The 22,583-nt window shown below is 47.8% G+C and overlaps 1 protein-coding gene across 9 annotated transcripts in view; it reads right to left on the reverse strand.

The window, feature by feature from the left end:
* Nucleotides 1-22,583, reverse strand: part of PDE4B (phosphodiesterase 4B) — a 173,420-nt gene that overhangs the window by 3,085 nt on the left and 147,752 nt on the right. For 5 of the 9 annotated variants that reach the window (XM_068689816.1, XM_068689817.1, XM_068689818.1 and 2 more), the window contains 8 exons: nt 9,030-9,123; nt 5,578-5,756; nt 4,898-4,996; nt 4,600-4,764; nt 4,071-4,170; nt 3,214-3,368; nt 3,000-3,122; nt 1,748-1,930 (listed from right to left, as the gene is read on the reverse strand). In XM_068689816.1, the coding sequence (XP_068545917.1) occupies nt 1,748-1,930; nt 3,000-3,122; nt 3,214-3,368; nt 4,071-4,170; nt 4,600-4,764; nt 4,898-4,996; nt 5,578-5,756; nt 9,030-9,123 (1,098 nt within the window). Of the gene's footprint in view, nt 1-1,747; nt 1,931-2,999; nt 3,123-3,213; nt 3,369-4,070; nt 4,171-4,599; nt 4,765-4,897; nt 4,997-5,577; nt 5,757-9,029; nt 9,124-9,881; nt 15,154-19,192; nt 19,389-21,312; nt 21,459-22,583 lie in introns of those variants that run through there. The other 4 variants (XM_068689822.1, XM_068689824.1, XM_068689823.1 and 1 more) reach the window with 4 other exon arrangements.

The following is a 22,583-nucleotide window of genomic DNA, read 5'->3' on the forward strand; positions in this document are numbered from 1 at the left end:
GATTGAAATTCTTCCGTCTTGGCAGCGTGTGTCACTCCTCTCCTCGCTCTGCTGGACAACATTTCTGTGCAGCAGGAAAATGGCTCTCAAAGGGGCCAGACTCAACGTGCAGATGTTTGCTTTGGAAATCACACATGCCTCCTTCAGACACAACAGGATGTCAATAGAACCATTAACATTCAATTGTAACGTACTGTTGAGGCAGCTTAAACAAAAAGGTGATGAAAATTTCCTGCAGCACATGTTCCGGAGCACTTTTAAAGTGAAAAAAAAAAAAAAAATTCTGTACGGTTAGCCGATGGCTTCGCCGCCACCCAAAACGCTCAAGGGCTGCAGGACCCACGGCTACAAACCGGGCGCTTTGCAGCAAAGCCATTGTTCCTTTAAACAAACATCCCATATCACAGAATAGCTGGCCAGATGGCCGAAGGCTGATCTTAAAATATTTTGATGTAAAGAGGGAACATCCAGAGCTCTGCAATACTTGCATGCTGTCTGCCCGTCGGTTCTTTGTTTCGCTCCAGGATGGAAATGCCACTTCCCTCCCCCCCCCGCCATCAGTTGGTATTTTGATGGCAGCCATTTCGTGCAATCCCTGCTCTTTTTGCATAGCAAAAATGCCATTTTGAAACCTCTATGAAGTGCATATGTGAAACGAATAAAATAATTGGAGCTTACATGTGGAGCACATGGGCATTTTCTGGCCAAGCCTGGCCAAAGGATTCACTTCTTGTTAGGTTAACAAATAAGACAGATTTTTCCAACAAAATCACCATGCGGTTGAGTGAATAATTTTGAAACCACTTGGCTTAGCCCAAGAGGACATTTGGAAATAATTATCGTCAATTTTGTTACTTATTCAAGCTGAAAAACCTCGATGATGGCTTGCTCAAGTCATTTAAAAACAACAACCAAGACACCATTATATGAAGACAGGAATAAGTTTAGGCAAACATAAATTACCAGCTTCATTAGAGACCAGCCAGGTGAAATTTTATGGCCTGGGCTACAGGTCAGAAGAAATTTGACCTTTATATCATTTAATCTATGAATCAGAACTAGGAATGTGCCAGGTAATCTCAAAAAAAAAAAGAAAGAAAGAAAGAAACATCCAAATTCTTTTTAAGATTTGTAGTGATTTAAACACCTATTCTTTGACTTCACAACACAGAGACTCCATCAGGCCTCTGAAGTCACTGGCCTCATCAAGAAGTGCAAAACTGTTCTATACAAGGCTGAAAACCAACCAACATTCAGACTTTTTCCGTGTCCTGAAATGGAGCTCAGCTTGGGGACGCTCCTCTCGCTGCCATTCAGTGGGACTGGCATTGCTATAAATTTCTAATGTGGGGTACAATATCGGTAGGTTTAGGAGGAGGTGCTAATTAAGAGCTAAGAAGGAGGCTGTAGGGTGTGAAGACAGAAGAGACCTGGGGAGATCAGAATCACACTCTTCCAGCCCGGGGAACAAAAGGAAACCAGCTCACTCTGGAAACTGGGACACAAACAAGGCAAGATAAGCATGCACTTAGAAATGAGGAGACGCCAAGGAGTACATAAAGGAGGCTGAACAGCCTGGTGAGTCTATATGAGCTTCAGGCACAGCTGCGTGTCAGGGTCAATCAGAAGCAACCCTCTGAACAGCTGGCTGTTTGCCTAATTGTATTAGAGAAAGCAGATGAATTTTTGTCTCTGCTTTAAAAATACAAGCTTAGGCAATACAAAAATGCAGCTCAAGGCCAATTACCTGTGATTTTTCCACTGACGCGGTATGTTTGTCACACATTGGACTGATTTCCATTCCTCTTTCTCGTTCTTTGTCTCCCTGCTGGAAGAACTCCTCCATGATTCTGTCTGTCCACTGCCGGTACAACTCCAGAGACTTTGTGGGATTACTCAAGTCTGCACAATGTACCATATTTCGGAGAACCTGCAATTATATTAATCAGAAAACTCGTAAAATCAAATGGAAAAAGAGGACGGCTTCAAGCTGTATCTGCTTGCTTAATTCAGAACATTTAACCACAAGACTCTTTGATTATGCAACATTCCATAAAAATATTAACATCGTAATATCTCCGTATATGCGACCAGCTGCTGTGGTCTGCTCCAAAAGCAAACTCTGCTATATGTTTTTTAGACAACCCAGTACTTACAGAGGGTGCATTGCCGGCGACGTTAATTACATCATATAGGTTTGTTTTTGAATGCAGGTGCTTCCCACCATTCAAACTTTATTTTCATGCTCTCAGATGGTTAAACGCTCCTTCTTTATTAAATGAGTAATATCCCCTCCACACACACAAAAATGTGCCTGACTAACTGTGGCTACAAGGATTTAGAAAGCAATGGAGTGACCTGTTTTAACAGCAGCAGTCTTAAACAAAATATAAGGGCAGTTTTCCTATGAGACTGTTCTTAAGAAGCTGGCCTTCAAAGCAGAGAGAGGATCAGGACGTACCTCGTCCTACATGTTAACCACGTAACCCCCCACCAGTACTGCTTTGTCATTTCTGTAAATCAAGGATTAGACTATACAGAGTGTACATCATCGATTTTAACCCAGTTTAAGAGTTGCTTTAGGTATGGAGTTACAAATTAAATTCTTGCAATCTTGCAATGCTATAACCATCCGGCTATACTTCTTTGTTACGATAAAGAAATGGAGGAAAGTGGGAAAGAAATTCCAAGAACCCTCAAAAACTGAGCCTCTGAGATTGACCTCAGAGGAACACGCATGCTCGCAGTTGCATGCTCTAAGCATTAAAAACATAAACCCTTCTACCTAAAAGACAGGAGACCACCTTGTACCACCTTGTTGGTCTCTGTGGTGCAGAACAGAAGAAAATATATCTACAGTTCTTGCGTGATTGCTGAAAATCTAGGTCAGCAACTTTACTATATATAGCCTAGTGAGAAGCCACAGCAAAACCAGGAACATGGTTTCCTCAGTACTGAACAAAATACACGAAATCCCTAGGGAACCTCCTCTGACCTACCTGTATTCTATCTGTGTAGTTATCCAGAAGGAGGACTCCTGAACTGGTCACTTTCTTGGTTTCCACCATGGTCTTTAGATCGGCCAGCAGACTCATATGCTTGGACATATCTGTTGCCAATACCTTTATGGAAGAGAAAACGATCTCAGCAAGGGCAGCCATACAAAGAAGTCAATATTTTATTTAAGAGTAGCAGTGTGAGCACAGGTCATACCATGTCAATCACCATCTTCCTCAGAGTCTGACGCTGTTTCTTGGTCAGGTTCTGGAAGATGTCACAGTGCTCTTCTTGAAGCAGTTTGAAACCCACAGCAAGATGGTGGTTCTCCAAGACGGATTCGTCGTTGTACATCAGGGCTAGTTCAGAATCTAGCAGAGCAACATAAATATGTGACTCCAGGATGAGAAGTGCGTGACTTCAAACAGCAAACTCTTATGCTGGGCACTGAAATGTTTATCCAAATGTAATAAATCGGGAAAGTTTTCTTTTTTTTTTTTGTTTCACATGTGCCAAGAGCACGCAGTTTTCTAATCTAAGCACATATGTAAATACCATAAACAGCCCTTTGCTCGGGTCTAATGAACAAAATAGTATTTGGTTGACTTAGTTACAGGCTTCAGAACCACTGACAACAGAAAGCATGAATCCTGCAAACACACTTTCCAAAAAAGAACAATACACATATTTTGGAATCAAAATACATGCTTAGCCTGTTGCAGAATACAATATGAACCACAATATTTAGGCTTTATTGTTGTCAATAGCAACAGCATTATTAACCTTATATTAACGATTAAATTTGCACTCAGGATGGGAAGATTTATTATGCCTTATCAAGCAATAATCACAATATTCAAGGCCACTTTGCAAATTGCATTACAATAGCTTCCCTTGTTTTGATAGGAATTTAATTTTAATTACTGCTCATTTCAAAATGTAGGACTAGTTTACTGCACAACACGTTGAGAAAGCAACACGGTCTGAAAGTCATAATTTGTGACATCGCTGTAACGGAAAATGCACTCCAAGTTTGCAGATGAAGTTATAATTGTACTTGAAATAAAACTCACTTGTATTAATAAGAAACTGATTGGAGACACCAGGGTGATCCACATCATGAATTGCAGCTGCAAAAATTGCAGCAAGGATTTCCAAATCAGTGAAGACAGCCTAGGAAGGAAAAAAGAAATTTGTCAGAAAAGTCCCTATGTTTTCTTGCTCAACAGTTTGGGTTGCTGATGTGGAGAAACAAATTGTTAGTGCTTTCTGAATTACTTCTCATAGGATAAGGCATTTACTCAGAAGAAAGGTATACATGCAGCATGTGCCCTTTAAGATGAAACAGAGATTACAAATAAAGCTGCTGCTGAAATTTCTTTATGTTTTCTTCCCTGGTAGGAAACTGAGCACTCAGAAGAACAGGCAGCCCACTGCAATTTTTTTTTTCAAGTCTGAGTGCTATCAGTGATTGACTCAGTTTAAGGTTCTTCTGTGTTCATATAAGCAGTGTGCTGCTTTTAATCCACCATTCAAAACATCCCACATTAAAGCATGACCATCGCCCGACACAGACCACTTAGTTCAAACTAGGTCACTCACATCCAGAGCAGGGGTGGAGAGAAGAACATGGGTGGACTGGGCAACATCAGCAGCATGTAGGCTGTTGTGGTAAGCTACATCCGAATGGTAGTGGTCTTCTAGAGTCATCATGTATGTTACAAAAGTGTCCGATGAGATCTTAAATGTTTTTAGTAGGTCTCGCTCCTGTATAATAAATAAGTACAGATGTATGTATCAAATAAGGATGCCATATCGTGGAAGGCAACATAACAGAAAGCAATTAGAAACTAAAATAGAGTTGTGAAAGAATAGCAAATGTGATCAGAAAACCACGAACCTGGAATATAGCATACATAATGCAGGTGAGCGGCCTGTTGTGGGAGTACCTGGCAACATTAAATATGTTGAGACCCCATTTATTCAGATCTTCCAGTTCCTTTTGAAAAGACAAAAAGAGAACAATTAAAATATTTCTCAAGACATTTCTGCATTTATCACTTTCACTGAGGCTTTTGCATGTTCCAAAAGTTTAAGCAGAGAATTCAACCCTAATTGTGGTAATCAAATAAGTGCATGAGCACACGTAATTATTAAAGTACACGAACAGAGAGTAACTGTGAAGTGCTGATGTCAAAGCACTTGTACAAGGAGACCACATTTCTCTGCACCAGGGGAATTATTTGTGATGTTTGTTCCCAGGTAGCAAGAAGCAAGGCACCTGATGGAGACAAAGGCCTCGTAGCCAGTTTGTTGCACATAGCGTTGTTTTATGTTCCTGTGTTTGATAATTACTCAGACTTCATCACAGTTTCTGATTATTTTAGTGACATTTTCAAAGAATTTGTCAACCTGGGAATATGCCATTAGGGTCTGGTCCCATAAATTACAACATCTGCAGCGGTCATATCACTTAGGGGATACTGATTCCAATTTTACCTAGGGGCAGTCAATCCAGCCCATCCATCCCCTGCTTTGAGATCACACTGACTCTCCCAGAACCGTAAGGATCTGTCATACCTTGGCCAGATGGTCTTCCTTTTCTGTTTTCACACCAAATCGTGAAATGCTGGTATTATTTAAGCTTGAACTATGCATTAATTTTTTCACACCACTGATCTGTGTCATGAGCTGCTGTTTTTTCTTCTTCTCCCTGTCTTTCTGTGTGGGAGAAGGAATCTCCACATCATTCTGCTTGTCTGTAACAAATAAAGGTGAAATGAATCAACATCATTTGCAGAAACAGAGTGTGAGCACCCATCACACCCCTTAAAGTCAACCCTTACCCTCGATCATTAGATATGACTAAGTATTACCCAAGTGATGCATATTAGGGTCCATACCCCCTGCTCCTAAAACAACAGCCCAAAAATAAATCAGTGGCACTTATTTATTAAAGGTTTGCCCTCTAAAATTTATTTTTTTTTTACTAAAATGTGTAGAATAACATACAAAGTGTAGGGTACATCCCTACTGTCAAGTATGCTTAGAGATAATAGCAATATTATCTCTAAGGTTCGTAATGGGGCACAAACTTGGCTGTGGAGATGTCTTTGATAGATAAATCTATCCACATATGCGAGTTGCTGCCTTCACAACTGCTTCATCTGCTGCACTGAAATGGAGATACAGTGGCTCGGGACTTTGATACCAGCCATTTTTTCATGAACTTTTAAAATAGCCTGCTGTAATCTCTTTGCACCTTTGCAGAACTGAGGACCTCCGCAGGGACTAGGCATCCAAGCATTAGTTACTTTTGCCTTAGCTTAATTAAAAATCTCCGAAATAAGAACTACCAGTGTGTCTGCAACGCTGCAATTAAGAAGGAAGCCATTATTCACTGCAACAGTCAAGCTGACATCAATGGGTGTTTCCCTTGTGTGCCTTTGCTGAACAACAGAAGGACTTTCCTATATATAATCTCCTTAGCAATGACTAATGCTAAGGCAGTGTAAAATGGAGATTCTTGAACAGAAATCTCTAATTCATGAAACCGTGAGCTTCACAAACTTGGTGAATTCTGGGAAAAGATCCTTTCAGGGTATCTAACAGCCTGAGGAGTAGTGCAGTGGAGGATCTGAGGAACACAAAATAGGCAAAATCCTCAGAGAAAGGCAATATAGCTACACGGTGCATATTGCTATTCAACGTACAGCACGAAGTAGCACTTACGAAAATATGGTAATTAATCTTAAACCTTTAATTGGTGTTTTCATAATGCCTCCGAGTTGGCTAACAGATCACGTTCATTGCTTTCAGTGCCTATCAGAGGGCACATGTGGATTCCTGTGCCTTAAGCATTATTCTCCAGAGGCTCCTGCCCACTCTGACTCGTCCTTTCACTGAGACGTTACTGCCTCTGCAGATCTCATTTGTGATCCCCATCGCACTGCTCGGGGCAGCGTCCCCATCCATGACTCGGGGACAGCAGGCACACGAGACCTTTCTACAACACCCGCAGTTGTTGGAAGTCAAAATGCTGAACGTGGGGGCTGAGAGCACCAGGACTGCTGCTGCTGGCAGGGCACTGCTGGGTTAACGCTGCTGCCTGCAGGCTTGCAGGGGGCTGGGGACTGCTTCGAGCCGCGTGGCCAAGGGGATGTCCCTGCAGCAGTGCTGGGAACCACGGCACCTCAATACCCCTTGCTGTTGTAGAAAAGGGCAGTTGATAAAAGGCTACTGTGCTCGTTCCCATTTACATTATGGGGCCAAGGATAAACCCACCATTTTTAATCTTTGGCCTGGATTCAGACCTAAGGTTGCTGTCCTTACTCTTTCTGACCAAATGGCGACAGCAGGACTGGCCCCACGGGCAGAGGACATTGCTTTACTGGGGTCTTCCTCAGCTCGTTTAATAAAGGCAATAGACCAAATGAAGTTACTCAATCTGGTTTTTGTTATTTATAAGCTATCCCCATCTTACAAACACTGTTTGGAGATAAATGATGTGTCTGCTCTGTTCTACCCACATATTCCTTCTTTTTGGTTCAATTTCCTCGGTTTTAGACTCTTGTTATTTTGTGCATTCATTAAAATTTTAAGCCAAGTTTCATGAAAAAAGCAAATTCATAAAAAAAGCTACAGCATGACTTCCCAAAGGAGCTTTAAGGTCCTTTTAAAAGCTTTATTCGTTCCTTTCTAACACAAGCAATCGAGGTGGGAGCTGGCCCAATGTGGAGAGCCTGCACCACTCGGCATTAACACAGCCCCGAGTGGCCCTTACACTGCGAATACGTCACCACCATGGAGTATGTGAGAATAAGCAGGACAGGAATAAACAAGACATGAAGGGAAATGCGGTTCCCCGACCTAGCCTGAGCACAGGGAATAATACAGCCACAGCAGCAGCAGCTCGAGCTCCTTAGCCCCTGCGGAGATGCAGACACCCTAACTTGGGTGTACGTGGGGTTTCCTGGCACTGCATTCAGTGCACGCTGTCACGAGTGCTGTGTGTTACTTGCACACCCAGCACCAAGAATACACCGAGGCAGCCTTGCTTTTGTTCCCGGTATTAATTCATGTTCTGGATGTCATGATTAAGCTGAGTGATAAGAGAAGACCAGTGGATTCCCACAAAGCAACTCCAGACTTTTACATGGATTATTAATGATGTGATGTGTCCTAAATGCACGCGGTAGTTCCAGTTGCAACTGGCTATTGAAATCACTTTAAAATCCCTTAATGGAAATAATTGTGTGTCATACAGTGAATGCATTCTGGGCCATCTCAGCCGCAGGGCATGAGTCCCCCGTGAGCTCCAGCACACCACACACACTCAGCGTCTCAAGCTATTGGGCTCAGACAGATATGGATGAGGGCTCTTTTTATAAGCAAACAATCACAAATTCTAGAGCTGTTTGAAATCACAGCAAACTGTATTTTTTTTGTAAAAGATGTATTTTGTAAGCACAGAGGATCCAATCCCCAAACCACTTAAATTCCTGTCGGTAGTCATGAGCTCCAACAGAACTAATGACATGCAAACCAATTTTTTTTTTACAAATATTTTTGACTTCCCGTGCAAAATGAGCAAATAAACACAGAGTAATAATAAAAATATCTGGGCTGGACTTGCTTGTCTGAACCCCTGACTCTGCAGGGGGAAAATGCAGTTTTATGAGGCAGAAGGAGCAAAGAGGAGAGTATGCAGTTGGGCTTGTGTGACTTTGTCCTTTACATAAGGTCAACACAAAAATCAAATATTGCACAATGCAGCTGACAATAGCTTAATTCAGCCCGAACAGAAAAATCTTTCGATTTGGAAAGGGAATTCCTCTGTGGATAACATTATTCAAACATTATACTGCTTTCCTCCCCATATCCATCTTGAAAGTGAAAAATCAAAACGTTTTAATAACGCTCTGCCTCAAAGCACCACTCAGAAATTGGGCACAAGTAGAGACTGGTGGGTATTAGGCTGCCATTAATTGTTATCTTTGAGTCATCTGAAAGCTCGGGATGCAACGCCTTACCCAGGAAAGTGTTGGAAATGTACTCAGACACCTGGTTGCCGGAGCGGCTCATCTCGGAGAGGTGTGTCAGCTCGCGGTTCAGCATTCTCTTGAACTGGCAGGGGAGAAGCACACACACAAAGATGGCATTTTTCAGAGCACTGGTCTGAATTAATACAGCTTTAACTCTATTACAAGCAACGCACAAACAAGACGTTAAAAACAAAATTGTGGAGATATTTGGAACAGAATCAGTGACATATGGTTCAGTTTAGGTCCTTCTCAGAACAACCATGACTAGATATTTCTTTTCAGCATACTACACTGCAAAATGCTTTTCCTGCAAAGGCAGATATTAATTTTCACTGCCGTAAATGAGAAGATGTTTCAGGTAATCTCCCTGAAAGATCGAAGTCCTGTATCGGTTTTTATCTCCACATCCTGCAACCTCCTTTTGTTCTCAGTTTCATTATATAAGTTTGCTCCATTTTGCAATATGCAAGCAAAATACAGCTGCATATGCTCAAAACACAACAGAGGAGCAAATATGCCATAAATCTGAAGATCTGCTTGGATCATTGCAGTAAAGCACAGGATTTAAGCATTTGTTCACCCAGATATACAAGACACGATCCTCTTAATTTTCTAATCACACATTTTCATTGCAGTATCATTTTATCCCACGAAAGTGAATTCCCAAAGGGAAGAAATAATTCACATACATGTATGCTGCATGCACCGTGCACACGTTTATCTCATGCCATACAGTACACAAAAATAACCAGCTAACGTGCATGTTCTCCTGTCAGGGGTTCTAGCCTAGAAATACAGCACAAAAAACAGGCATTTGTGATCCTTCCGGATTGAACCCACCTTAATATAACCCCAAGATACAGATAACAAATAGTTTGCTTCAGGCATTTTGGAAAACTCCACACCACAGTCCACAGATCCTTATGCAGAAATCGCCGGCAAGAGAGGAGAGCTCCACAAGCGCAAGGACACCCCGGTTTCCCAGGCAGTAAAAAAAAAAATCAGCATTCACCAAGCCCAGAGATCCCCAAAAGCCCGGCAGTCGCTAATCCCAGACAAAGCCAGCCTTGGCACAGCATCTTTGCAGAGGGCTGAACGTGGGTGTATTTGCTAGCAGGAGAGAATAATGAAATCAGGGATTGCACGAAGAAACAAGAACTAATCCAAATGTATTCAGCGCGATGGCTTCGAGCACTTATGAATTATGAATCGTCCTGGTTGCTTAGTTGGCTGAAGGGGGTCCCCACTCCACATTAGCCTTGCTCAGCTGAACCGGCTGACAAAAAAATGATGCTGGTTTCTGAGGGGCTGCCAGCTTTAGTAACACAGCCATCTTTTTATAAGGAAGATTAAAATGGAGGAAGCTCTGTGCATATTTAAATAAGTCGAAGTAGGCAGCCCTCTCTTCTCCGGTTATGCTTTTTTAAAAAATCCTCTTCATGACAGAGGCTGAGGATTTTCGAGGCGAGTATTCGGATGGATTGTCGAGACCACAATTTTTCACATTTTCACTGCGATCGCTGTTTTTTTTTTCCCCACACAGTAGAGGGCAAAACGCAGCAATGTAGGAAAACGCACCTTTACAGCAGGGAATCTTTCAGCGAAGGAGTCTAAAGTAGCAATAACCTTACATCTGTGATGTCAGCCCGCAGTCTCAAGGCAGGATTTTAATAAATTCTTTCTCTCTCGTTAGGGTATAGGCAAAACCCGAATTCCGAGATTTGCTCGTTACTTTCATTATGTGAAGCCAAAATACAAGCACTTTATAGCAAGCTGCAGCTGCCCTTTTAGCCTCAGACCAGCAGCACAGTGCGTTTTGGTGTGCGTGGCAGCGATCGCGGGGAGGAATCACCCCTTGGGGAAGCGCCCGCGCTGCCTTCGGGCGACCTCGGCGCCTGCCACACGGCCAGGGCTCCCAAAACAGAAGGGCAATCCTTCGTCTCCAATTATTTCCCTGCTCGGGCTGCTTTGATTAAATATTATCAGTGGTGCTTGGAGCGACGTCACGAGGCTCCCTGGTGTGGTGTGGGGCAGCCCTGGCCGCAGGGCTCTGGGTGCAGCGCCCACGGCTCCCCGGCACCCCGAGGAGCATCGCCCTATAAAAGCAGAGCCACAGCGCCTCGGGGCGATGCTGAGGAATGCCAGCACCTACAGGATTCCTCCTCCCCTCGCCCACTGCTCTCTGAAGGGGCTCCTTGGCTCTCAAGCCATGCTCCCCCACGCTAAACTGGCCACCACAGCGCCATGCTGGGCCCACAGCCCCCTGCCCAGGGGTGCTACAGCCACTGCTCAGCACCAACCAGATGGGGTGCTTGGGTTTCGGCCACATGTTCACCTCAGTAATAATGATAAAGGGGTTTGAACCGTGCTGGAAGCACTGGGGGAAGGCGCCAGAGAGTCCTGCCCCAGGCCCCGCACCGGGGCTCCACAGCCGCAGCAGGCCGGGCTGCTGCGGGCAGCAGGAAGTCGAGCTGGGGGACAACACGGAGCCGTGGTGCTGTCCGTGCTCATCACACACTTCTTTAATCTCCTTTTAAACAGAAAAGCTCCTTTTAATGCCCACTGCCTCCCCAGATCTCCCCCTCACACACAAGCCGGGCTCGGGCCTTGCAGCTGCCGTGACCAACCCGATCCCGGCCTCCATGCCCTGAGTACAGCGCCAAGCACCTTCCCCGTGACAAGACCAGAGCAAAAGGAGCTGTGAAGCCACCTTCTTCTCCCCCTCGAGCTGACGAGGCTCAGAGGCAGACAGCTGAGAAACCTTAGTGATGAGAAACTCAGAAAACGAGTGGCAAAAGGAGTGCGAACGGAGCGGGAGGAAGCCTCTGGGATGAGGCGAGCTCTGCCCCGATCGTTCCTCGAAGTGACGTATTTTCGTGGGTCACAAGCAGCCGCCAGCAGCATGTGAACACCCCCACAGACCTACGGTGAAGCACGTGCCGAAATACTTCTCTGGATCGAGGCCTTTATCTTTACAAGAAAAACACCATCATCAGATGATCACACAAACAACTTTTAAGGCAAGTTACATCAGTTGGGTTTCTGCACAAACAATCGCCCCTTTCAGACAAATAATGCCAAGTGGTGGGCAAACATTTGAAAAAAACGCCCTTACCTCACAAACTGGCTTAATAAAGTACAAAGGGTAGCTCTTGCCTTTCACGGAGGCACAAAGCAATTAAACGGCCTCCGCAAGGTCACACAAGCCATCCGCAGCAGAGATGAGGCCAGATAAAAGACCTTTGTACCCTCATATCTGATCTTTAACCAGAAATCTGTCCCCTTCATCTCTTCCAGCAGCCTTCATCTTGCTCACTTCTCCAGACTTTTAATCAGCAACCTTTTATAAACACAGACGGGCGGTATTACAGCACGGCTGGAAAGTCTGTCATTGCCAAACCCAGCCGAGACACCCACAGGGCCAGGTCTGTGCCCTGGGAGAACACCCCCGTGCTTCGTACCTTCTACCAGCATTCACCACCTGAATGATGCGGGCACCTAAGCGGGATTTCCTTAATAACACTTAAAAAAAAACAACCCCATCTCGGCATGGAAGGAGGCACGCTGACGGTTTTCATGGCAATGCCAACGTGCTCCCTGCTGGTGCAGGTCTGGGGGTTTTTTCCTCAGCTTCCTTGCACGTCAGGATGCTCCGGAGCGGTGCTGCTTCCCCCGAGCTGCTTTGCCATTTGCCTGCAGCACCCGCGGGGAGGAGGCGTGCTGCTCCCTCTCCGCACAGATCAATGCGTGATGTCATGTGCAAACCCCGGTAACGATTCCTTCGTTAAATCGATTTGACAGCGAAGGGTAAAACAAACAGATTGCATGCTAGCACTGAGAAAATACCAACTGCTTTGCCATTAAGCAAACAGAAGTGTTGCTTCTTTGGGGAGGGCAGGCTGTGTGCTTCAGAGAGCTCGTGCGCGGCGGCAGAACTCGGCTCGGCAATTCCAGCAGCGCAGATCAGCAACACGTGCGCTGTGATTTTCATAATTAATAATTATCTCCGTGTCTTTTACAAAGGAAAGAGGCCCTGATAACCTCGCCCTACAGACGAGAGCTGGGGCGTGCCAAAGAGGCTGCGTGGAGGGGTGGATGCCCACCTGGCTGTGGAAAAGAAGCAAGGGGCAGAAGTGGGAACTGTCCTGGGGCTCCCTTCCCTCTACCCCAACTGCGACCACTGCGATCAACACGTGGAGCTGATGAAAAGAGTGCAAATCCTGTGCGTGAAATGAAGCCCAAGCTGAAATTTGCAGTAACCAAGCACGCACAGCGGCACACCTGATCTTCTAATCAAGTAACAGAAGTCTAAAACCATCTGGACAATTGTGTGAGAAAAAGACATCACGGTGGGGGGAGCCTTCCTGTTTCGCATGCTCTGAAGTAACTGCAGAAGTCATCTGAACCAAATTAAGCCTCCCAGAAATTGAATCATTCTTTGATTAATTTTTCATGTATTCTCTGGTAGAGGGAGTCACAGTTTCTTTCCAGCTTTCCAACTCTGCGTGCGTGTGGGAATTTCCTTGATTACTGCTCAGGAACTCGGCTCACAGTTCCCCTCCTCGCTCCTGACACCGCGCCCTCTCAGTCCACGTCCTCGGCAGGGGCATTTTCGGGATGGGGTTCGCCCCTCTGGCTGCAGGGACGGGCTGAGCGCTTGCCCCAGCACCTGGCTCTGCGGCGAGGACGTGCCCACCGAGCAGGAGCGCGGTGACAAGGCGGTGGCATTGCCACCAGGCGTGTGACAGCTCCCACAACCTCATGGTGAGCCGGTACAGCCCCTCTCAGCCATCCTACCAAAAGCTCTGACACGGGAGATCGTCCTCGTGCATCAGTGTGGTAAATCCTACCTTTCTGGCTCTTTAGGGAAGAAATAATTCTCTTCCTCTTCCAGGAAGGCTCATCAGAGAGCTACACATACAGCTCTTGGCCTTTCCAGCCCAAAGCCGGCTCCGGCAATAGTCCCGTTGTCATTCCTGTTCCTATTCCCCCTTGGAGCACAGCATCAGAGGTGTTCCTGGTGCCTTACAGACAGCATAAAGACAGGAGGATGTATCTGCTGCTGATGCAGATCCTTTGAAGTCAATGTGTACCAGCTGAGGTTCCCTGAGGCCAAGAGTCCTTATTCAAACAGGCTGCCTAAAAAAGTTTGAGTCATTTGCAGGAGCTGAGGGCAATTGCAAGATAAAAGAGCTGCTAAGATGCTGTGGGGCTCCAGCCTGGAATACCTACGGAGAGTGGGGTCCCACCCCGCACTTTGATGGGGGAATCTCGTTGCAGATCTCCAGCGTGTAAAAATGTTTATAAACTCTGTTCCCGGTGACCCACCCTTCTGACGCAAATATTACATCCCTCGCTCTTCCACTGCGCTTGGAAATCCTTAGAACAAAGGGATTTGTGGTACGAGGGCAACTTTCGCCTTTGATTTCTACGCAAATGCAGCCGGGCTTAATCCTCCTCGGTTTAATTGCCCTGGTAAATCACTTCAGTTCTGGAGGCACAATTAAATCTCGGGGTAGCTCCACTCGTGTTAGCAGCACCTCTTCTGGGAATGGTGGCGGGCCGGCGGCCCCGGGAGCTGGGGAGGAACAGCTGACACCTACCTGCCCCGGGATGGGACGGCGATGGGAATCGAGGCGGAAATCATTTACACGCAGGAGGGAAATTACTCATGCATGCAAACGATCCAGGTCCAGCGGCGAGTGCGTAATGCTTTTGTCCGGACCTCTGGTCGGGCTGAGCGAATGGCTGCGGCACAGATGTGCTGCTACTGATTTAAAGCAGTCAGCGTAATCGTGTCACCTGCGCTGGAGGAGCTGGGAGAAATGTTTTTAAATACCTCTCTTCCTGGTGTTGATGCGCCTTGTCCCGGACCGGTCCTCATTCAATCTGGCTGCCGAAATAAGGGCTCTGCAGCCCAGCACCTCGCTGCCACCGTTCTGCTTTTCACCAAAGCACGGTTGGGAAGCCTGTTGATTTTGTAGGGCTTTTGTTGTTTTCTTTATAAGTTTGCAAGCCAAAAGAGTGAAAGTTCTTTAATTTATCGGAGGAGCAACCCAACCTTTTGGCTGTGCTTTCCTGATGTCACCTCCCTTACAAGAAGGATCGCCAAACCGGCCCGCAGCCGCCCTTGCTGCTCCATAATTTCTATCAGTTTTCCTCTTCAAGCACTCGCACAGCAGACGTCGGGAAGGCGCATTTAAATACAATGTTGAAAGAAAAAAAGCAGCCTAATTTCACATTAAATCAATACTATGGGAGGAGGTTTTCAGACCTACTTCAGTGCCTGAAGAAAAGTGGAATGGTTGCAGTCAACAGCCAGTCATTAAAAAAATCAAATGCTTTTGCAACTCTTTCTAGTTCTTGTTTCCTAAAACAATATAGTTTTTAATGTGCTAGAAACTATTTTTAATGAGATACAAAGTACTATTTGGTTTTTGTTTTTTGTTTTCCCTTCAGCTTATTTTTTAAACCAAAAAGTAAACACACGGTTATGAAATCTCCAATTTCACATCAAAGGGGAGTTGATTTATATATGCGTTCAAAGGCAGACTTTAAAGGAAAAACATCATGACCAACTTGTTGGCTTTGTGTTATTAGAATAATTTAGAAATCCACAATGTAAATGTTGATAAATAAATAGCACGTTGCCATAAATCAGCATGTGGCTGCTCATGAAAGCAATAACATATATCTGATGTAGACGGCATAATATTCAGATTTTACCCGTAAAGTTTAGCATTTCATCCGAAACCTCCCCTGGGTGGTATGCATTTATGCAACGCAGCACTTAAAAAGTGATGAAATGGAACCTGAACCACCAGTGTTATCGCCGGTACGCTTCCAGCTCATTTCCAGATAAATGAGACTTGAAATATGCAAATTGAATTAAAATGCCGGAAAGGAGAAACTCCCCGCACGGTCCTGCACCAGGCAAAGGCTGAGCCCTGCGTGGCAGCGATTCCGAATTTCCTCATTTAAAAGCAGGCTCGGGGCACGTTACTCACTTGCTGGGAAACGGTGAGCCAGAAGAAGGAAAAAACCCCTCCGCCTGATACTGGGGGATCGGCAAGGTCAGAGAGAAACCACCCCGCTTATTTTCCTGAAAACGCATTCGTCATGTGTTTACAAGGTGTGCCCGCCCCGCTTCTTGTTGGCACGCCGAGAAATGCGCGCCGTGCCCTGCGGGGCCACATCTGCTGCCAGCCTCCTCCAGGCGGGCGGCCCGCGGGATCTCCTGCCCATGAATTCAGGTCCCGGGGTACTCAGGGCTCTCCGCACCCTGTTTGCACCCAAAAGCCCTCGTTTTGGGTTAGCATTTGGTGCACTGACCGAAGTATGGCTGCGTGGGGCAGACAGGCGGCGGTGGGGAGCTCTGACCCCAGCCGCAGCTCCAGCCGAGGCTGCGGTTTTCTGGGGAAGCTCAGGATGGTTTCTGCTTCACCAGAAGTGCTCTCGCTCTCAGCCATCAGGCTCGTTAAGCCAACCAAGCTACAGTGCAACTGTACCTTAAGCCCGAATGCCAGCTGATTGTATTTTGTATCAATGTCCTCACCGGCACCCCAAAAATGCCTGGCACTGAAGCCCTTTACCTGGAAAACTGCACACGATCCGCGGGACGGGGACAGGGCTGCTCCGGCACCAGGGCACAGGCAAGGTAAATCCAGCACCAGCCTGGTGAGCCCTACCTCTGGTTTTGTTCTTCAGCCCAACAAGAGGCCCGTCAATAAAAGCAGGAAGAAGCGAAAACACTGGTTCTGCAAAATTGTTTTTACGGAGTTTTAACCAGCTGCAAAAATGTTTGCCGCGCGTTAAGTGCGGGAGAAAATTGAGGAAGCAAGAGCCGAGGAGCAGCGGCCTGAGCTGAAGGCTAGGGGCTAGGAAGCACCAGCAAAATTAAAAACTGCAGCAGTTTGTTTGTTGACATAAAAACTTGATTAAAGAAAGCCCTGATGCAGCTGACAACATCTGCGGCCGTGAGAGCAGATAACGCTCCAGCAGGCTGCAGATCTCAGACCAAAATCTTTTGTCAGTCCCACCCATGCAAACCACACTGACGAAGCCTCAAGTGCCAAAGGAAGCCAAACAACTTCGTAAAACGAGCCCACAAACCAGAGCACCTCCCCGGCTCCTCCGCCCGTGCCAGGCAGCAGCAGAGCCGGCAGCGCCTCCCTGGAACCCGAGGGGGCCCCGGCACCCAGGGGGGGCACCCAAAATCCTGCCCACCGCCCGGGGACACGGGGCAGGAGGGTGCTGGGCGCCCGGATTGCCTCCCTGGCCTTCGACAGCACAGAGGGGGAAGTGTGCTTATCGTTTACCAAGAGAGCAATGCAATTAAAAGCGGGTTTTTGTTAATCGTATGAAGCAGCAATTTAAATTTCATTTAAATTTGAGTCAGGCTCCGCAGTCCTCGCTTAGGCAAATCCGGCAGGGGTTTTACCTGAGTAGGAGAACAGGCTTTGGGAAATTCAAATCGCCCGGTGCCCTGAAACGACTTCTCGAAGGTGCTTGCAGGGATGCGAAACTCCGGCAGCTTTTAAGCAGCAGCAGCCTGCTTCGGGAGGCACAGAGCTCTGCGGACCTGGCATGAGGCACACGCCACCCCACAAGGCAGGATCCCCCCCAAAAAAAAAGCAGCAGTTGGTGCCAAAACGAAAACGAGCCCGGTGCAGGCACCGAGACCATCCGAAAGGCACTAATTAATGTAAATATATTCAAATGAAAAATCCTTCTCACACAGAGATAGGCAAATGATTCGCAGAGTAATTTTTATGTAGCGTTGGCCCAGCTGTGCTGAAATAGCAGCAAGGTGAGGCGCTTCTCGTTTGTTTGCTTTAAACACAGAGCAAAGGCTTTAATCAGAGGAATCTCTCCCTCTAAGAGCTCTGACAGATGAGCTTTCAAACCAATACATCTCCACAACATGTTTTGGCTTTGATAACACAACATCTTTCAATTAAGTTTCACTTAGTGAAAATATTTTGATCGCCAGTAGCCTCCCCGAGAGCAGTTGCTCTGCACCTGGGTGAAAATCCAGGCGTTTGGAGCCGGGCTGTGCCCATCGGCCCGGTCCGCAGCACCAGGGTCAGGATTAGGACTGCTCCGAGGATGAAACCCTGCTCTGAGACCCTTCTCTGCCTGCCTCCATCCTCAGCGGCGCTGCTCCTCCGAGATTTCATGCGTCTCCGGGATCCTCGCCTTACTTCCAGAGAGGTCACTGCTCCGCACAGTTAGTCACCCCCGCGTCCTGCCCTCCAATCGTGATTCATTTCGAACCTGCCTTTGAGCTATTATTTATTTAAGCCCCACCCTGATGTGTTATAACGTAAAAGTCTGAGAATGCAGAACTTTAAGAGCCGGCACATCCAAGCACAAGCAGAAAATGGTCAGGGACAAGCTAGGAAGTCCCGGGCACCGCAGCTCCCCCGAAGGGCTCCTGGGAAGATGGATTTGGAGCAAAACTCAGAGCCCCAAACCCACAGCTCTGCGGTGGCTGTCCAGATGTGCACTGCCAGCATGTTGTGTGGCCGTGGGGTTGCCCTTTATGGGCTTTTCTAACCCGTTTATGGCACCAGCATGATGGGATGGGGCAGCAGCCACCGCTGGAAATGAAACCCTTTGCTCCAGGAGGGGATCTCGGACAGCAGCCCCGGCTCCCCTCACCGTGCTGGCACTTCCCAAAGATAGTGGAGCACCTTCCTGATGTGATATTTGGTATTGGATAGCTGGAAACTGACAGCCCACGGGGCTAGCAAGGCAAAAATATCAGACTGTCAGATGAGCAGGGCCCGCTGTTCCTCCCCGTTGTTGCGCTGTGTTTCATATAAGCAGAAAGATTTACTGTAGAGGCCAGAGAGAGAGGAGGAGGAATAGGGAGGATCAGGAGACAGCTGACCCCAAAGTCTGTGTGTGAGCGCAATGAGCTGACGCACACGGCGGGGGCAGAGCCAGCTCCCCCCCCTCCAGCACCCCGCAGCTTCTGGGGGTGCCCCCTCCTCACCCCATAACCTTCACCCCAACCTCACGTTCCCCAAACGCTCTCGTTCAAAGCAAAGGGGCTGCCTGAAGGAACGCGGTGCCCGCTCCAACGCTGCCACACACACACAGACGCCACCCGGGAAAGCAAAGCCTCGGCCACAAACGGCTCCTACCGTGCTTGGCAGCGATGCTCTCGTGCCCTGCAGCCCGAGGACTAGGAAACAGTTAACGGAGCTGGAGCGCGCCGACGTCAAACCCCACACGGGCAGAGCCTCGGCGGTGCCAGGGGATGCTGACGGCGTCCAGCCCGCGTGTGAGCCCTGCTGGCCCCCGTGTGAGCCCTCCTGGTCCCCGTGTGAGCCCTCCCGGCCCTCCTCTGAGCCCTCCCAACCCCTCGTCCGCGCATCTCTGCTTCCTCAGCGCCAGTCCCCGGGCGGCGAGGGGAATACCGGCGTGCGGGGCTGGGTGATTCATCCCGGCTTGTAAAAACAGGAGACGTGGAAGTCTCTTTGTCTCGCTGGCTGCTGCACAGCCCAACAGGCTTCTCTTTGTGAGGCGCTCGGCTGTTTTAAAGGATATTAAACAAAGGAAGTTACAGCGAAGCGACCGAAAGACTAAACAGCTTGGCACCGCTCAAGGGAAACATCACGTACGAAGCGGACAAGATTCGGGGCCGACACTGGGGCGAACGTGGACGCTGTGCAGCCCGGCACATACCCTGCTGGCACCCGGCCCCGCGCCGCCCCAAACCTCCACCGCGACCCGCGCGAGTTTACATTAGTGCCCAGATGTTTATTCAGCCACCGTCTCCTCAAAGCGAGGTGCGGCCCTGCTCCTCTTCTCTGCCCGAAACGCCCGCTGAAAGGCACGCAAGATGAAATCACTTCTGTTTATCTTAGCGGCTCCCGTGCGACACGGAGGGGAGCACGGACAGAGAGCCTGCTGCTGCTGCCGGCTGGAAACCTCGCCTGCCGGCAGGGCTGCAGCTCAGGAGTAACGGGGGCTTCTTTAGGAGCCAGCAACTCCGAACTGAAATAAAAGACTTGAAGGATTTGCTCCGCATGTTGCAACTGCGCCGGCAGGGAAGGGTCCTCCAGGGAGCAGAGCGAGGAGCGAAACAGGTTCCCAAAGTTGTGAGCGCACGGGGAGGACACCCTGGTGACAGCAGCTGAGTTTACTCAGAATTAGCATGTTCCCACAGACCACAGATGAGGTTATCTGCCCATTTCCTTACTGGACGGGCTGCAAGCAGCCCCAAACAGGACTGGTCTACCTTCAGGACGTGGCGAGGTGCTGCGTAGGTCCCGACACATCCACGTCACCTGTGACCCGGGCTATGCTGTGCTCAGGCAGGCAGGCAGCTCTCCGAGAAGCACCACACCTCCCCTGCCCCTCATTTTCTGACTTTGATGCCCTGTAAAAGCTCGGGAGCTGCCCTGACCAGTGTTTCAGCTGGGAAATAAGCTGTCCCTTTTTGCTGCGGGAGGGCTGGATGCGCTGAGCACGTCCTGCCCACATCCCAACGCTATATTAGGCAACGGAGACGCGAGGGTCCTGTGCTTCCGCCTCCAGGACGAACGAGGCTGCGGACAGCTGCCTGATGCCAAATGCAGCATCGCAGCGTGGCCACCGAGAGAGAAAATACCCCTCGTTATCGGGAGCCCGATGAGTCACAGATCCCTCTGAGGCTCTGCAGTTGCCTGGGCTGGACAGGGTAATAAATACAGGAAAAAAAAAAAAAGAATAGATGTGTTACAGTAACGTAAATACGTGTGGCCTGCTCCCACAGGCAGCACCAGGGAGCTCTAAAGGTCATTTGGTTTCACCCGTACCCTGCCCGCAGCCAAAGGTAAGCACAGTGTTAGGGAAGGGAATTCCCTTCGTGCTGCTTGCATTCCCTATAAGCAGGTACTTTTCCAGGTAGTTTTTTTTTCTCTGATTTAGGAAGTTAAGTGCTCTAACGGCTGCCACAGAGGACGGATAGGATGCAGGTCTCCTGTCTGGCCACAGCACCAAATTGCTACAGCAGGCACTGGTGCAGCCACTTGTTCTCCAGCAGGTAGTGAACGTGTCAGGAATCAGGGACTCTGACAGCACACGGGGCACAGAGCTCCCATTCTGGCCGATTTATGTCCGATCCCCCTCACACCGTGGGTCCCGTCGTGCCAGCAGCAGTGCTCCCTCGGCTCACTCTGATGTCAGTGCAATCAGGCTCGTTAGCTCAGAGTAAGATTAGCTGCTCATTTCCTCGCTTCTCCTGTAATTAACCCACGTCTTAAAAAAGTATACGCACATGCCTTAACTGATGTTTTCCGAAACCCATCAGGTTTTAGCCAGGATGCTGTCCTGCATGGTGTTTCCCCCCAGAAAATTCCTTTTTGGTGCAGCACTTCTGAGAATCGCCCTGCAAACACGTATGCGGAGATCCTCCCTCTCCGGCTGCTGTTGTTGCAACTCTGGGTTTTCTAAACTACGTCTGTCAGGAAGGAGACAGGAAATTCGAGTCACACTTGCAACAGCTGTGCCATGCCTACTATCAGTCTCAAATGACGTAGTTTGGCTTGAGTGGCGCGGGGCCAGGAACTCGGCAATAGCAGAGGTCAGGAAGATAGGTCAGTGTTTATACTGCTCGTGCACTTGGGAGCATGCTGCGTCTATTTGCTTTCTTCCTATCTATACTGTTTCTCTTTCCGTTTTTCTTTAATAATGTGGAGCCTAAGCATCCTGTTTTCAAAACACCGGGCTGTTTTGGTATTTACCAGCGACGAGTTTAAATGCCTTTGACCGAGGCAGGCAGTTGATTCGGCTACTCCGTGAGACAAAGTCACGCTGCAGCCCCCTTCTGAGATGCACGCTGCCAACCCGGCCGCTTGTGGCACTGACAAGGTCACCGCAGGCGCTGTGTGTGTGCCACCAAAACCCAAAAGCCCCAAACTACTTTGTGACCACATTTACTGCTGATGAGGGAAGCGGGATGTGAGACTATTTTATGCTTTTCTTTCATAGCCAGAAACGATACTGGAAGCTGACCAAAAAGTGTGGACATTGCAAAAACTGGTTTTGAAAGAACAAAGTTTTGGGAACATTTTTGCTCACCCAGCTGTAAGACATTTCCACACAGAGGACCACAGCTTTTAATTACTACAATAAGCAATTTAGTCTTTCACCTTCCCGAATCCAGATGTAGCCCTTGGCAAAGAAGAAATCTCTCTAAATGAAGGGCATCAACGCCCACGTTCGAGGCGCATCTTTCTCTACAGCTTACACCCTTCCCAACTTTCAGCCTGGTATCTCTCACACAAACAAAGAAAAGAAAAAAAAAAGTATTCTTCACTTGAAAGCTCGATCTATAAACTTTTATTGCTTCCTTTGCCCCTGCACGTCGTAGTAATCGCTACCAGAGGGAGGAAGCTGAAATAACACGGGATTTGTTTGCTCAAGTTTTCCATAAAATCAGCTTATGATTCAGCATTTCTGATTTCATTAATTTCCAATTAGGAAAAAAAAAAAATAATAATAGCGCGGGGTTTGAGCAGTACAGCCCAGCACTGGGCTTACCCACAG

The sequence above is a fragment of the Anas acuta genome, chromosome 8 (genome assembly GCF_963932015.1).
Source record: "Anas acuta chromosome 8, bAnaAcu1.1, whole genome shotgun sequence".
In the NCBI taxonomy this organism is placed as follows: domain Eukaryota; kingdom Metazoa; phylum Chordata; class Aves; order Anseriformes; family Anatidae; genus Anas; species Anas acuta.